Below are 15177 nucleotides of genomic sequence, written 5' to 3'. Positions count from 1 at the left end.
ATTTTAAATTTTCTCTCTAATTCCTTTGCACGCTTCACTTTTATAATAAAATCTTTTTAAATTTAAACTTTAATTTTGAAATAATTCCAGACTTACAAAAAAGTTACAAAGATAGTAGAAAGAATTAATTCCCATATACCTTTTAAGCAGATTCTCTAAATGTTAACATTACCCCATTTGCTTTATCAAACTCTGCATGTGTGTATGTGTGTGTGCACACTTCTTTTCTCATAGAAGAAGAGAAATTTAACAGAGTGAGAGGTGAGGTGTGAAAATGTATCACAGAGAGCCCTCAGAAGCGTGGAAATTTGAGAACCCTTAGTCTTCCCTAGGGTCTCCAGAGGCTGCTTTAGATTTTGTTTCAATTTTTGGGTGGCTTTCTATTCCATCATGCCCCTAATCCCACTCAAATTTGTTATCATATGAAGATATAAAAGGTAATATTCATCTTAAAACTAAGGCACTTTGGAGGATGGGTCATTTAAAATGTAACTAACTGTAAATTTTAACCAGTTTATTTGATATTTTAATTTGGAATAAAGGAAAACCAAAAATGATTATGTGATTTATGGTGCTTTACTTGCTATCTACTCATTTCTGAGAGGTCAGTAGGGTCAGCCATATACAAAGATCAGCATAATCTGGCCATGGAACTATTTCAGATAATACAGACGCAAAAAAGTATCTTTTGATTCTGTATAAAACACTATGTATATCTATCCTGGGAAGTCTAAGGGATAATTATTCAATAATAAGACTGGTTATTATAAATAAATCTTTTATACTCTATTAATATTTCTCCTGGGAATAAAGCAAGGTGAAGGGGCTTGTGGTTCAGTCATAAAAATTTGATGTAAAGATGAGATTTTCTAAGAATAAAGTTTAAATATATTTAAAATTATAAATAAGAACCAAATAAATTATACTTTTATTGTTTAAATATATTCAGCATTCTGAAACTCCTGTTTTTAAGAAGATATTTTAAATCTTATCTAGTTGAGTATCATTTAATTTTTTTTAATTTTTCTAAATGTTTCTATATTATGATCTGAAGCTATCATTTCTTAAACTGTGGCTTTTTAATATGTGTTAGCCCTATCTCTGTATCCTGTGATTTCATTGGTTTAAAATTTTTTTCACACGCCCTTTAATATTATGTTCTTAGGCCCACCAGTAATTCCTGTATTACGTTAGTTAATTCTTCTGTGTTTTCTCCAGTGATCTTAAAGAACTGTAAAAATGAATACATTTTTATTGTCTGAAGTAATTTGGGGAAAAGTGTTCCATGGCTAGAATGGCTGAGCCATTCTTCTTAAGACTGTCTTTCAATCATAAGGCTCTTAAACCACCTGTAATAGCCCACAAATCTTGCCTTTAAATAACACCAATCTTTCTACTTACAGGCCAAGTTCAGCTGTAATGCACTTGAGTTAGGATTGCCCTGTTATTTGTCTGTGGGGAAATTGCTTCCTGATATTCCAGACAGATCCACAGCTGAATGGGGGTCAGACGTTTGCACTGTCTCGTTACAGCGAGACTAGTTAGTTCTGTCACTAACATAATATATTCTCTCCAGAAAATTTTGCATTTGGAAAGAGAATTTTGTTTTAATGCTCACAGTGAGCGGCATCTCACTTCAGTGTTAATATAGTCCAGGGAATGATATATTATTCAGATTTTGAGACTATTTAAGTGAAAAATACTTTAGTGCTCCTGGTTAGGAAAACATATCACAGGGCCAAGGAATACAAGAATTTTGTTTCTCTAGAAATACCACCATTACTTTCAGGTATGATTAGAACACTTGGAGTGAAATGAAAGCCTATCGTTTATTTTATAATGATGTTGTTTAAACCTCCCTACCGTCCTGTCTTTGAGGAACCATGCCTTTTCACAGTGGGTGCTATTTACGTAGACAAGCTTTTGTCCACAGCATAGACAAAAGCTAATGTATGTGTACATGGCATAAACAGTCTTCTGCTTACAATCAGGATGGGTTCCAAAAGTTCATCTGTAAGCCATTTGTTTAAAACTCAGAATGGGCGTGCCCTTAGAAACACTGGTACAAATGATGATTGGGAGCCAGGCTAGCCCACCAAAGCCTATTTACTGCATAATGTGGCTGAGCTCACACTATTAGGCGTTATACATCCTGGAAGGGGGCGGGCTCATTCAGTAAAAGGAAGAGGGGAAGGAAAGAATTTTATTTTCCTGCTTTTAAGGGTCTCATTTCCTGATCTTCCTCATCCTCATCTGTTTGGAAGGGGATGGAGGGATTCCTGCCTCTCAGTGCCCACCCCCACTAAACAATTTTCCCTCCACATACCCTGAAAACTTCTCAGTACAGCTGATCTCAGAAAAGAAGGAATCTGATCTTTTGACTTTACACATGTTTTTGTGCAGCTTACAGTGGTGCTAAACCTTCTAGTTTTTAAATATGGTGTTTTTTAGACCTATGAATCTCTAATAATTAGTGGATTTCTGATCAGTGTTCCAAAGTGATGACTAATTCAGAAAGGAGAAATGGTATTTGGAGACTGGACCAATATATAAAATAAATAAAATAAATTATTCCTCTAAGTCACTGGTTCTCAACTGGGGGCGATTCTGCCACCCGCCCCAGGGATATTTGGCAATATCTGGCGATATTTCTAATTGTCCCAACCGGACATCTGGTAGGTAGAGGCAGAGAGATTGCTTAACATCCTACAATGCACAGGACAACTCTCTACAGCTTAAAAGGTCAATAGCATTGAAGTGGAGAAATCGTGCTTTGAGCGTGTTCCAAAGCACTGGTTGTTTACAGGTGGGTATCTTAGTCAAATAGCTTGGGAAACGCAGGATTTCCGTTTACTAGTTGTATTGGGTTGGCTGGCAGTGTAACTTTGGTTTCCTCTCTCCAGCCCCCTCCCCAGATATTTGTAATGAGCATACCTTCCAATTCAAATTGACAAGTATGTCCTGAGAGCCTACTGTGTGCCAGCATTGTCATAGGCATTAGGGATGCAGTAGGAAATAAGACAAAAAATCCCTAGTAGGGAAAGAACAGTTAACTTCATAAATATGTGTGTCTGTGCAGAGAGGAAAATGGAGTGGATGGGAAGGAAGTGTTAGAAAATGTTCAGTGCCACGAATAACAAAGAAATGAAGCAGGGAGTGGGGATAGAAAGGGCTGGGTAGGAACTGGAATTTTAAATGAGGAGGTCACGAAAGGCCTCTTTCCAAAGACAGTGGTTCAGTGGCATTGGAGGGAGGCATGAGAGCAAGCTGGGTGGTTATCCCAGAGGGAGGGAATCCAGGCTAGGCAGAGAGCAATCTGAGAAGGCCCAGGGGTGGGAGTCCGCTGTTCCTATACCAACCAGGGCTGCTCCTGAGCACCTCCTCCGCAGATGTCCTCAGGCCCATTAGTGGAGTCGGGTGTAGCATTAGGATTTCCTAAAGTCATCTGTCCACAGACACATGAGAGAGCCGCATGCTGGGGTCATGTCCTACAAAGGAAATGCAAAGAAATGCTACTTTAATAGTGTGTGGTTATAACTCTTTTCCTTCTACATAAAACATTTGAATATCTGAGAATTCGATGTCATTTTCATTCAGGGCCTGGTGTACACTTAAAGGAGGGAGAAATGAGAGATCAAAGGTAGGGATGGAAGTGTGTGGGTGTTAGGTGTGTTCCCCGCTGCCTTTATTGGGTCCCTGGGCCCGTGGTAGTCACAGTGTGGTGTGAGTGGATGAAGGACATTTGGTGTGTGTACTGGCAGCTGCAAGCCGAACTTCCAAGCTGCATACTGAGTCCACCACAAGCTTCCAGCCCAGAGCTTAATCATACCCCAAGAGAATGGCAGTCACAGGGGACCGTGAATATTATCCAGTGGGCAGGATGCTCTGCGTTCTCCCCGCTTTGGTCACACTGAACTTTAGAGATAAGAAATTGAGGCCTTACGCTCAATAACAATCCCATCTTTGTTGTAGAACCGTTTATTTCCTCATAGTTGTTTTCATTACAGAGATAAGAGATTTAAAATGTGTGGCCTTTTTTTCCATTTTCTGTTTAAATCCATTAGGACACAGTGCTTTGCACCTCGCAGCCAAGAACGGCCACCACGAATGCATCAAGAAGCTCCTTCAGGTAAAAAAGGGCAACAGCTTAAAATTATAAACATGTCGTTTTTAAAATTAAAAAGTAACCTTATCTGTGAAAGAACAAATACACACACACACGCGCACCTACTCTCTCTCTTCCTTCAAACACTTACTCAGAACCTGGGTTTCCTAACAAGCTTCATTTAGCTGAAGTGACAGCTAAAGAGAAGATTATTTATTTCCATAGCAGTTGCACTGGTAAGGAAGAGGGTCCTGATCAAAACTGTAGTCTCTTCCTGGAATCCAGTCTTTTTCTCCCCTTTATTCAGCTCCTCATTTTCTTTTCTAAGGGACTTGTGCCCTTTAAATAGTCAGTTTAAAAACTTTTTCCCGTGCTTTCGGAGATCCTTACAATATAGGGTCTCCACTATCCTAGTATTCTTTCTCTCAATTAGTAGAACTCACTTCTTATTGCAAAGCCAAATTTCAACCATTATTTGCTTATATACAATTCAATGAGCTTTTAGTTCTTAGTTTTTAAGTTCTTGGTTTTATTCTTCTTTATAATTTTAAGCTAACTCTCTGGTTCGATAACCTTGCCAGGAAGTTTATAATGATTGCTTAGGGTGACGACTTCAGTAAATCTTTAAAGATGAATATTTAATGAAATCCCAATAGCGGTCCTTACTGTAACATCCAGCTGTTGCCAGTCAAAATGCAAGCTGGCTGTTTTCAAGAACAGCATAGAGCGATAAAATATTTGTTTGGAGTACTGTCTGTTCTGTGGAGCTGTTGTCTCAGCCTTCAGAGCACTGTTTGGGACCTGAGCATCTTGCTTTAATTTGGCTTTGCAATTCTAATGCAGAAGTGTGGTCGCATTCTTTAGTTTGTCTTGCTCTGCTGATCACACAGCTTCTTGTCTTGCATTACATGATGCAAGCTACTGCCAATGCCAGGAATGCTTAGCCTTAACAGGTCTTTGAAGTGAAATTAAAGAAAAATAGATCAACATCTGTGATGATTATTATTTTTATTATGAGGCTTCTCCCTGAAAACAATTGAAATGAAACTTTTCTTATCTGCCTCCTCTGGGACTGGACACTTTGTATAAAGGAAAATCGTTGACTTGACCAGGAAAGTGCCCTGCCTCCGCACCCTTGGTCTTACCTCAATTTATGTAACTTATATGTGTTTTAAATCTCTATTCCCATCCTGGCTTGGCTATCCAGACTTTGCATCTGGCTCTGATTTTAAGGGAGAATGAACTTGACAAGCTGGAAATCCTCATGGGCAAGGACCAGATAGTCTGGCTTCTAATGTAATTTTGTATCTGGTTATGCAAATGGATTGGTTTTTCCCTGGAATCTTTGAAGCCTTTAAACAGTTCCTTGTGCTGTTCTAAAATTAGGCTGAAGCCTGGTAAGTTGTAACTTGATCCCCATTCTTCTCACCACGGAAGGGCAGACAGACATTTCGCTTTAATGTTGCCTATTCTCGAGTCCCCGAACTTACAAACTGTCTGAATGCAGTTCGTTCTCTCTGGATAATTGTGAAAACCTGAGGCTTTGATGTCCTCCTAGTGGGCTGCTTTCCTTAGTCAGTTCTCCACCTCCTGTCTTAGCGATCGATGCCGTTTGTGACGTGACCCCTCTCATCTCCCACCCTGGGCCCTCAGTATTTGCTCCTCTCTCTGGACTCTCTAGACCTTTGCTCTTACTATCTGTCTGCTGGAGATACTTGCCCTCTCCAGTGGCTAGCATTTCAAAGTTCCGCCTCCTCAAGTCAAGGAGCGCAAAGAAAGCCTTGTGAAGTCCTTCAAATTCAAATGAACTCCCTTCCTCCCCTCACAGCCTGCTATTTCCCCCACTCTTTTTTCTAGCAAGGGTTCCCCGGGCACCGTGCACCGTATCGAGCATTGTGTACCTATAAGCAGAGAAGCCCCCATCTCGGTGGAGTTTGCAATTTGGTAAACAGTACACAAATATGCATTACAAATTGCACAACACTAAGAAGAAACTAACGGTATACTGTGAGAGAAGAGCGAGGGGCAGTGTTCAGGGAAGGCTTCCTGGAGGAGGTGATACTTAAGAGGAGAATGCAACAATGCAAAGAGCTAAGGGGAAAGCATTCCAAGCTGACACAGCAGCAAGAACAAAGGCCCAAGGCAGGAAAGATACTAACTAGTCAGAGGAAAGAAAGCCAGTGAGTGGGCGTGGGGCAAAGCAGGCAAGGAAGAGAAAGGTGCAGGGTATAAGCCTTATATGTCATGAGGGAGAGACTGTAATTAATCTAAGTACAGAGTGGATCTGTGAAGAGTTTTTAAGTAACGAGTGACATTCACAGCTTTAAAAGATCGCTCTAGTTGTATTACAGAATTGATTAAAGGGGAGAGAAGCAGAACTGTGGAGACTCACTGGGAGGCTCTCGTAGCTGTCTAGGTGAGAGGGTGCTGCCTTAGACTAAGTCGTAATAGAGACACGGAAGATCCAGGGTACGTTTCGGAGACGAAGTTGACTGGACATAGTGGAAAATTAGATTTAGAAGGAAGAGAAGAAATCGGAGATGACTCGGTGGTTTCTGGCTCATTCACTCGAATGAATGAAGTGACAGGGAGGGTCAGGCCGAGGGTCGAGAGGGGCAGGGAACCAGAAGACTCGGCTGTGCTGTGGTCCAGGTGCCTGTGAGAACAGACGTGGGACACAAGCAGGGCGTCATTAAGCCTGGTGGTCAGAGACGAGCCGTGTCCTGTACAGATACGAACACCGGCTCCAGCTCGGCCTGTCCAGGCTCAGATCTTGGCTCTGCCACTTGCTGTGACTTGAGCAGATTATGAACATCTTTGTACCTCAGTTACCTCCTCTGAAAATGGGGCTGAATGATAGTATCTGACGAGGGTTGTTAGGAGCCTTAAAACAATTCTTTGAACAGTGCCTGGCACATCATAACTTGATACTTACACAATACTGTTGTTATCAAGATAGCGTTTGAGAGTCATTAGCTTCTACGTGGTATTTTAAGCTGCAGGTGTGGATGAGATTACCAAGGAAGAGAGCTTAGAGAGGGAATTGGGGAATACCAAGGTTTCAGGTTTTATGTTTGTCCAAAGGAGGAGGAGGAGCCAGAGCGGTGGTCAGGAAACAAGGGTACGGTGGGCCAGGCAGGGTTGTAGGAGCCCGGAGGATGGAGTGTCAACAGCGTGACGGTTTGCCTGTGTCACGATTCCTTGGAGATGAGTCTCCCTCCTCCTAAGAGACTGTAGGCCTCTGGAGTGTGGCACCTGGGGCTCATTCATGTGTATACTCTTCCTCATAAGGCCCCTCATACTTTGCAGGAAAAAGAGGAACTGAATAAAACAGAACTTTATTATATGGATTTGTTTATTTTTGTCTTATAGTCTAAATGCCCAGCCGAAAGTGTTGACAGCTCTGGGAAAACTGCTTTACATTATGCAGGTAACTTTCATTCTCTTATTTGTCTTCTTCTGCCGTAAGACACAGTAACTTTTCATTTTCCTGATTCAAGCCATTAAAGTTACCATATTTTCCTGGTACTGTTTTCTGTCATAATTCCTAGACTTTCGCTTTTTCTTTTTTCAGTTTGCAAAGCATCTAGGGTTACCAAGGAATAAATCTAGAATTCATCAACTGCCCACAAAACAACCAGTAAAAATTATCATGAATATTATAGTTTAATTCATTTAAGGTTCTGTTTAAACTAAGATATTCATAAGTATTTGTATATTTCAGGTAACGTGTGATACAGATTTTCTGACTTGGAGCTCGTTAAGGACATCAGTTAATCTATCAAAGTTTTGCTGTACTATCTGTCATGTTGTCCTCAAGTGACAACATGTTGATAATGAACTCTGGGATGATTAGATTTACAAATATCTTTTAGTGCTAGTTGTGAAAAAGCTAAATCAAATGATTGCTTAGGGGCAACTGGCGGTTGCTGGCTTTAGGTCTGGCCAATACTGAAATTAAATGGTAATTGAAGACACCTCTTTCTTAATGTCCCTGGCACTATTTCTCTTCAATGCAACCAGAGCGAACAGATGCAAACTGGATAGATCCAACTTCTCCTTCCTAGCAGTGCTCGATGCCCCTAGTGTGAAAGTAGCTTCGTGATCCACTGTGTTTGTGTTTTCCTTTCTTCAGCTGCGCAGGGCTGCCTTCAAACCGTGCAGGCTCTTTGCGAACACAAAAGCCCCATAAACCTCAAGGATTTGGTAAGTACCAGTCCGCCCAGGTGGATGTGGACTCTGGTTTCTAGAGCGCTGCGGGCCACTTCTGAGAGTCACTAGGACTTTAGAGACCTGAGTGTTTGGCACATCCTGTGGCTTTTCAATCTAGATCTTCTTCTGCAAAATAGATTTAAGAATTATTCCCTATTGGTCCCCAAATCATTAATAAAACATTTCACGGATTATACTTTCCATATGTGTATATTTGTATCTAAAGTATATATGGGGTCTACTATCAACCTAAATATTAATAATCTTAATTTCTTAATTTTTAAAAATAAAAAAATAAGTTTAAGTTGAAGTTTTATTATTTTCTTTCGGCACCCCATGTGTCACCTTGGGGACTCCCGGTTAGGGTTTTCCAGCTGTAGGACCACCCCTAGCATATTGTAACTCCCTGGGCTGTTTGGAGAATAAATTTACATGCCTATTGCTCCGGGTACAGGGTTAAATTTCCCAAGGTTGTATGGGCATTGATATGCACACACTTAAACCTGATGGGGGATATGAGAATATAGAATCTGTAAATAAATTCACACTCCCTGAATTTCAGTACTTTATAGCCAGAAAGCATAACTTTGCAGAGATCATTTTTTAGAAATGTGTCTGAAATTCTACTTTAAAAGGACACTTTGTCCTTAAGCAGAAAATGTATTTTTAAAAGTCTCCATGTCAAAATAATTGGATACATTGTAACATCTTTTTCCTTTACCTATTTGAATACATCTACCTTAAATATTACTCTCCACCCCATTTCTAGGGTGTGTTCAGAGAGAAAGCAGAATACAAGCTTCTGTTTAGGTATCATTGGAGTTAGGTCCCCTTAACCCCCTCATCCTAGGATTGTAGAAATAATTACCTATATAATCTTCTAGTATTTTTTTTTTCATTTGTTTTATAGTGTAATGTTTAAGTTCTTCATCCACCTCTGTATATGAGCTGGGGATCTAATTTTCTTTTGTTGCAAAGGAATTGCCAGTTGTCGTAGTGTAACATATTAAACCAGTCATGCTTTCCATCCATCTCTTTATCTAGTCATGTGTCATAATAGAGAAACTCTTAATTTATGTGGTGTTTCGATACCTAGTAAGATTATGAAAGGGTATGCTTTACAAGAAGGCGTGGTAGGGTACATGGTGCACGTAATTCACTCGGAAGAAACTGCTTAAAGGTCAGCAGGACCTACTGATGCCGTGTGAAACAAGTCCTTCATTTCTCCAGGACCATCCCTCACTTAATGTGGCACCTGTGCCCTGAGCCTTTCCATGCTTTGTGTTCCACTCTCTCTCACATCTTCACCAGACCGAGTGGTGGCAGAGGAAACAAGCAGCCCAAGAGGCTGAGGCTCCTGAGGAAAAGCTAACGATCAGTGTAATTCCATAAGAAAAGTTGTGCTAAGATGTAGTGGCTGCCTGACTGGGACATAGACTGTCATGGCCGGGGGAGGTCAAGTGTAAGACCAACAGGACAATTCAAGAATAAATGTAGAAAGAACAAGGACCTTTGCAATTCTGACATCTGGTGTCTGAGTTCAAATCTTAATCTGAATTTGCCTCCTAGGATGGGAACATACCACTGCTTCTTGCAGTACAAAGTGGCCACAGCGAGGTCTGTCGCTTTCTTCTAGATCATGGAGCAGATGTAAATTCCAGGGACAAAAATGGAAGGTACCACAGAGTTAGAAATCATGGGATTTCAGTGATACCCACATTCCGAGAGTCTTTGAAAATATCACAGGTGTATTTTGGATCGTTTGTTATAAAGTGTTTTTTTTTTTTAACTTTGCTTTTTAAATTTTCTGCCTTTTTTTGATAATCAAGAATCTGTTTTGACTTATAATTTTTTTCTCTCAGACTTTTGGGAACATCATTGAGTCTATAATGAGATTATTAAATACATAGACCGATTCTTATGACTTTTCATGTAAAATTAAATGAAAGTGAACATACTGGTTTCTTTTTAAAAATAGTCTTAACAATGTATAGATAGTATAAAATGCTTGAGGTGAAAGGAGGATAAGATTTGTGCCAATCATATTAAATTCGATCATATTTAGAAGATTATGTTTACAAGATTATTATGTCTATGTTATTTGACCTAATATGGTTCAACGTTTTGAATTAATCTGAGGATTTAAAAAACAAAACAACTACCTAATTTCATCTTGATAGCATTCCATTTTGAATTCCCTAGATTGTCGTACAGTTTTAACAGCACTTAACTCTTCTTTTCCCTGTGTTTAAGATGAATGAAATGATTTCCCAGGAAAGCATTCTCATATTATATTAGTACTAATTTGGCATCTCCTTTTTTCTTTAGAACTGCTCTCATGGTGGCTTGTGAGATCGGCAGCTCTAATATTGTGGAAGCCTTAATTAAAAAGGGTGCAGACCTAACTCTTGTAGATTCTCTTGGACACAATGCCTTACATTATTCCAAACTCTCAGAAAATGCAGGAATTCAAAGCCTTCTATTATCAAAAATCTCTCAGGATGCTGGTATGTGAAAGAAAATAGCCAGTGTTGTTTTAAGTTTATCCACTCCATTTTCCCCAAAGGGTAAAGGAATTTGTGCAATATGATATATTTTATTATTCTTTTAAACATATTCTCGAAGAAAAATGTAGTGTTAAAGAATTGTGTATGTTGTGTGTGTGTCTCCCCTCAAAGTGGGTATGATTATTATGGTTCTTATAGTTCTTTTTTTTCTCCCCACTTTTCCTTCTATAGATTTAAAGACACCAACAAAACCAAAGCAGGTATTTATCTTTGGGGGAGGGTTTTTTTTTTTTAATCTTTGCTTATGGGAATTTGAAAATGTTCCTATTAAATTACTCTGTGGTCCACTAGAAAAGTGATGAAGACAATGCTGAAAATACATAAGGAGTGAAATATCTTTAGAATAAATGATTCATAAGGTTTTCAAAATGGTTTACCCTACTTCCAAAGCTTATAACTTGAAACTTGCTACTTATATATTCATCTTTTTCTGAAATGTACTAATATTTCCTATTGTTATGAAACGTTTAAGGTGGTTTAAACTGAGAATAACAATATTTTAAATACTTGTAATATCACATGGATTATAACCCTCCATCTATGGCATTGTTAGATATTTAGTGAAAAATAAGAGATTTAACTTTTCCTTTTATTTTGATTAGGGCTTTTCTAAAATGTCATTAGTGTTTACACAGAAATTGAGAAGTTTGCCCTAATACTTTGGAGTTTTTGTCTAAAAACATAGTCACTATTGCTTACTTTATTAATAAGATGTTGGGCTGTTATCTTTATTTCTACATCAGAGTTTTTGAAAAAAATTATAAACACAAATGCTCAGTACTGAATTTATTATATACTAACTGTTACTTATTTGTTCATAACCTTCAGAGATGAGATTCTTCCTTCCCCCATATTTATATTTTTTAAGGAGAGAATGGAAGTAATGCAAAAGTGGGGAAAATACCACTGCTTTGCATTAAGATGAAAGCTAGACTATGAATGTATTCCGTGTCCTAAATTGTGGCAGAAGACCTCTCATCCTCTACTTTCCCAGTTTTGCACACCAACTTAATCTGATTTTGTCTTGAGTTTTTTATTTTCTTGCTATTAAAGCATGGGCTGCTGGAAGAAAATTTGGAGCATGCATAATGCTTATTTTTATGTTGGTAGCAGATTTCAGATCTTGATAAAGTTAGAAGTGCATGGACTCTTGAGGTTTTTCTCATTGTTTGATGAAACTATTTGCTCAGACTTTACTAACCTAACTAACCCACCTCCATTCTTTGGACTGTGATAACTTTCAGCATGATCAAGTCTCTAAAATAAGCTCAGAAAGAAGTGGAACTCCAAAAAAACGCAAAGCTCCACCACCTCCTATCAGTCCTACCCAGGTAAAAACAAAAGCAAACCAACAGTGAACAAACACACAACAGCAGAGTCATAATTTTGTCATTTTGTGTTTAGGCCAAAAGAAATACTTTGAATTGACCCTAAAATGCACATTTAAAATTTTCTTTAGTGGTTTTAAATTACAAATTATGGTATGAAGGATTTTGATTATTAGTATGGAAATAAGGTTGATTCTCATTTATTTATTTCAAAACTGAAAAATTGAACAGGATCTTTTTTAAAAGCCTCAAGGAAATTTCTCAATCTTAGTGACAGAAACTTTCCTTAAGGTAATAAATTTAGTCTCTTAATCCTTCATATTAACAATTCTTGTGAAGGGCGGGAGAATGGATAGCTGGTGAGACAGTTAAAAATGAATTTTAGTTGGTTTCTTAACACACTTAAAATATATTTGCCTTTCTAATTACATTTAATATTGACTAATATTAAAAGCAGTTTTTATTTCAGGTTATAGTGATTACTGCATTGAGGAGGAAGTACAGATATCTATGAAATGGCAAATAAAAACAGGCTGGGGTTTGTTATTAAAAGAATTAGAGGTCATAAAAAGAATAATGCATATTCAGTAGTTGAGAGACTATCTCCTCTGATAGGCAATTTTAACTAAGTTAGCATATTCATTTATAATCTCAACCTGCAATAGAAGTTTTATAGATTTTTAAAATTGATTCTTGTCTTAAAATTATAGAGCAAAGTTATTTACATTCTGCAAACTTTCAAAAAGTATTCGAGGTAGATGATTTGAAAATATGTTACCTCTGAAATAATTTAAACTAAGGATAATTACGGTAGATTTATTTGCATTGGTTACATTCTTTGGCACTGGAGAAGAAAAGACTTTGAAGAAGCATTATTTATTGGTGGTTTTTGTTTTGTCTTTAGCTAAGTGATGTGTCTTCCCCAAGATCAATAACTTCAACACCACTTTCAGGAAAGGAATCGATATTTTTTGCTGAACCACCCTTCAAGGTAGGGGGGTTGTGTTCAGTTTTGCTGTTGAATTGTATGATACATAATAAACTTAGTTTAAGTTATGTAATACTGGGGAAAACAGAATATACTTCTCAATGATTGATTTACAACTTTTTATCAAGAAGCGTCTCTTGATTATTTTTGCTGGCATGGACCCCATACGAAAGAATAGAGTGAATAAATTACATTCATTAACTAATAATGTCTTCATTTAATAAAAAGGACAAAGATAGGAACTTAACTTGATAACCATTCTTCTTGAAATAATGCCAATCAAATGGAAATTCTTGTTATTCTCTGATTTCTTACTGAGAAGTAATTACATGTTTTAATTAAATTTTTCCTGACTATAACAGTAATATATATTTATTTTAGAAATTTTTGAAAATCCATTAGGTCTTATTCCACCTGATTCTGTGGATTTGTGGTTGGAAAGTATTTTAAGGAATGGGAAGATATTTCAATTCAATATCTCTTTACCTGACAATCACTAAAAAATTGCCCTTGGGAGGAAAGTAAAATTTATGTTGGAGTGAAATTTTATGATATAATTATATATTTATCTTTTCCATCTAAGAATTACTGAAGATAAATTTTCTTTTAAGTTGGATTTAACATTGATTTGAAAAAGATTCTATCAACCTACCATTTCCTTCACTTTAAAAACTAGATTTTATTAATAAACTCTTAAAATGAATACCTAGACAGGGCAAGCGAGGCAAGGAGAGGAAGTTATGCTTTCACAATCAGTACCCTAATATCTTCTAATATGATTGTGGCTTAAAAGAGGCAATGCATTCCAAAGAATAATATCACAGATTGTGATTTTCAGAAATAGAGTGTGTAAGGACTTTCATTTCCTTTAAAAACATAGAAAGATAAAGTGACACCATTTAGAATAGTTAAGGTTTAAAAAGATTAAAAACACCAATTGTTGATGATGTGGAAGAACTAGAATTCTCATATTCTTAGTGATGTAAAATGGTATAAATACTTTGAAAAAGTCCTTGAGGATTTATTTAAAAATTCAAAATATATCTATCACATGAGCTAGCCATCCACTCATAGACGTTTACCCTAGAGAAATCAAAATAAATGTCTCCAAAAAATCTTATACACAAATGTTTATAGCCGCTTTATTCAAATATCCCCAAATTAGAAAGCAATGCAAATGTCCTTCAAGAAGTGAATGGATAAAGATAACAAGATTTGTCCAAATAATGGATAAAGCAGCATGATAGATGAGTCTGAAAATCATCGTGCTGAGTGAAAGAAGCCAGACACAAAGAAATTCATGCACTATGGCATTCCATTTGTATGAATTCTAGAAAATGCAAAAAAGAAAGAATAGTGGTTGCCTGGGACTAGGGCAGACAGGGATGGGCTATGATGAGGCGCAAGGAAACTTTTAGTGGCAACGGAAATATTATAGTGATGGGTCCATGGACATAGATCTGTCAGAACTCCTCAAATTGTAAACTTTATATGGATGCTGTTTATTATACCTTAATACAGCTGAAAAATAAAAGTAAACATATATTTTTAAAAGTGAAAATACAGCTTTTTGTAAAGATAAGCACTTGCCAAAAATGAGCCACTTTATTTTTAGCCTCTGGGCCTTTACAAACGTTCCTTTGCTGAAAAATTATCTCCCTTATCATGGTTTGTGGCTCATCTAGACGAAATATAGCAATTTCTGGCCAGTGACTGTATTTCCTTTTGAAATAAGACTCTGGCTTTGAAGTTACAAGAAATTTCACAATATATTAACAGATATTCAGGGACAAAAGTTTAGAGGAAATCTTCAGATTTTCAATCCAAGACCAAAAGAATTTTTATTCTCTTATCAAACTACCTTTATCTTCTCTGACAGGTCTTCTTAACTACCATTTCTCTTAGAAATACAAATAATTATTAATAGCAGTTAACTTATAAAATGATAAATCTAAAAGTACTTCTCATTTATTTTAA

The 15177-nt window shown here is 37.3% G+C and overlaps 1 protein-coding gene across 6 annotated transcripts in view; it reads left to right on the top strand.

The window, feature by feature from the left end:
- RAI14 (retinoic acid induced 14) overlaps positions 1 to 15177 on the top strand; it is a 128591-nt gene that overhangs the window by 100806 nt on the left and 12608 nt on the right. For 4 of the 6 annotated variants that reach the window (XM_039842699.1, XM_039842698.1, XM_039842702.1 and 1 more), the window contains 8 exons: positions 4065 to 4129; positions 7478 to 7535; positions 8241 to 8311; positions 9887 to 9993; positions 10646 to 10824; positions 11056 to 11084; positions 12129 to 12215; positions 13117 to 13203. In XM_039842699.1, the coding sequence (XP_039698633.1) occupies positions 4065 to 4129; positions 7478 to 7535; positions 8241 to 8311; positions 9887 to 9993; positions 10646 to 10824; positions 11056 to 11084; positions 12129 to 12215; positions 13117 to 13203 (683 nt within the window). The remainder of the gene's footprint in view (positions 1 to 4064; positions 4130 to 7477; positions 7536 to 8240; positions 8312 to 9886; positions 9994 to 10645; positions 10825 to 11055; positions 11085 to 12128; positions 12216 to 13116; positions 13204 to 15177) is intronic. The other 2 variants (XM_039842701.1, XM_039842703.1) reach the window with 1 other exon arrangement.

Source organism: Pteropus medius, unplaced genomic scaffold (assembly GCF_902729225.1).
Source record: "Pteropus medius unplaced genomic scaffold, Ma_sr-lr_union100, whole genome shotgun sequence".
Taxonomy (NCBI): Eukaryota; Metazoa; Chordata; class Mammalia; order Chiroptera; family Pteropodidae; genus Pteropus; species Pteropus medius.
The sequence above is the reverse complement of the archived record's forward strand: the minus strand, read 5'-3'. Positions and strand labels throughout refer to the sequence as shown.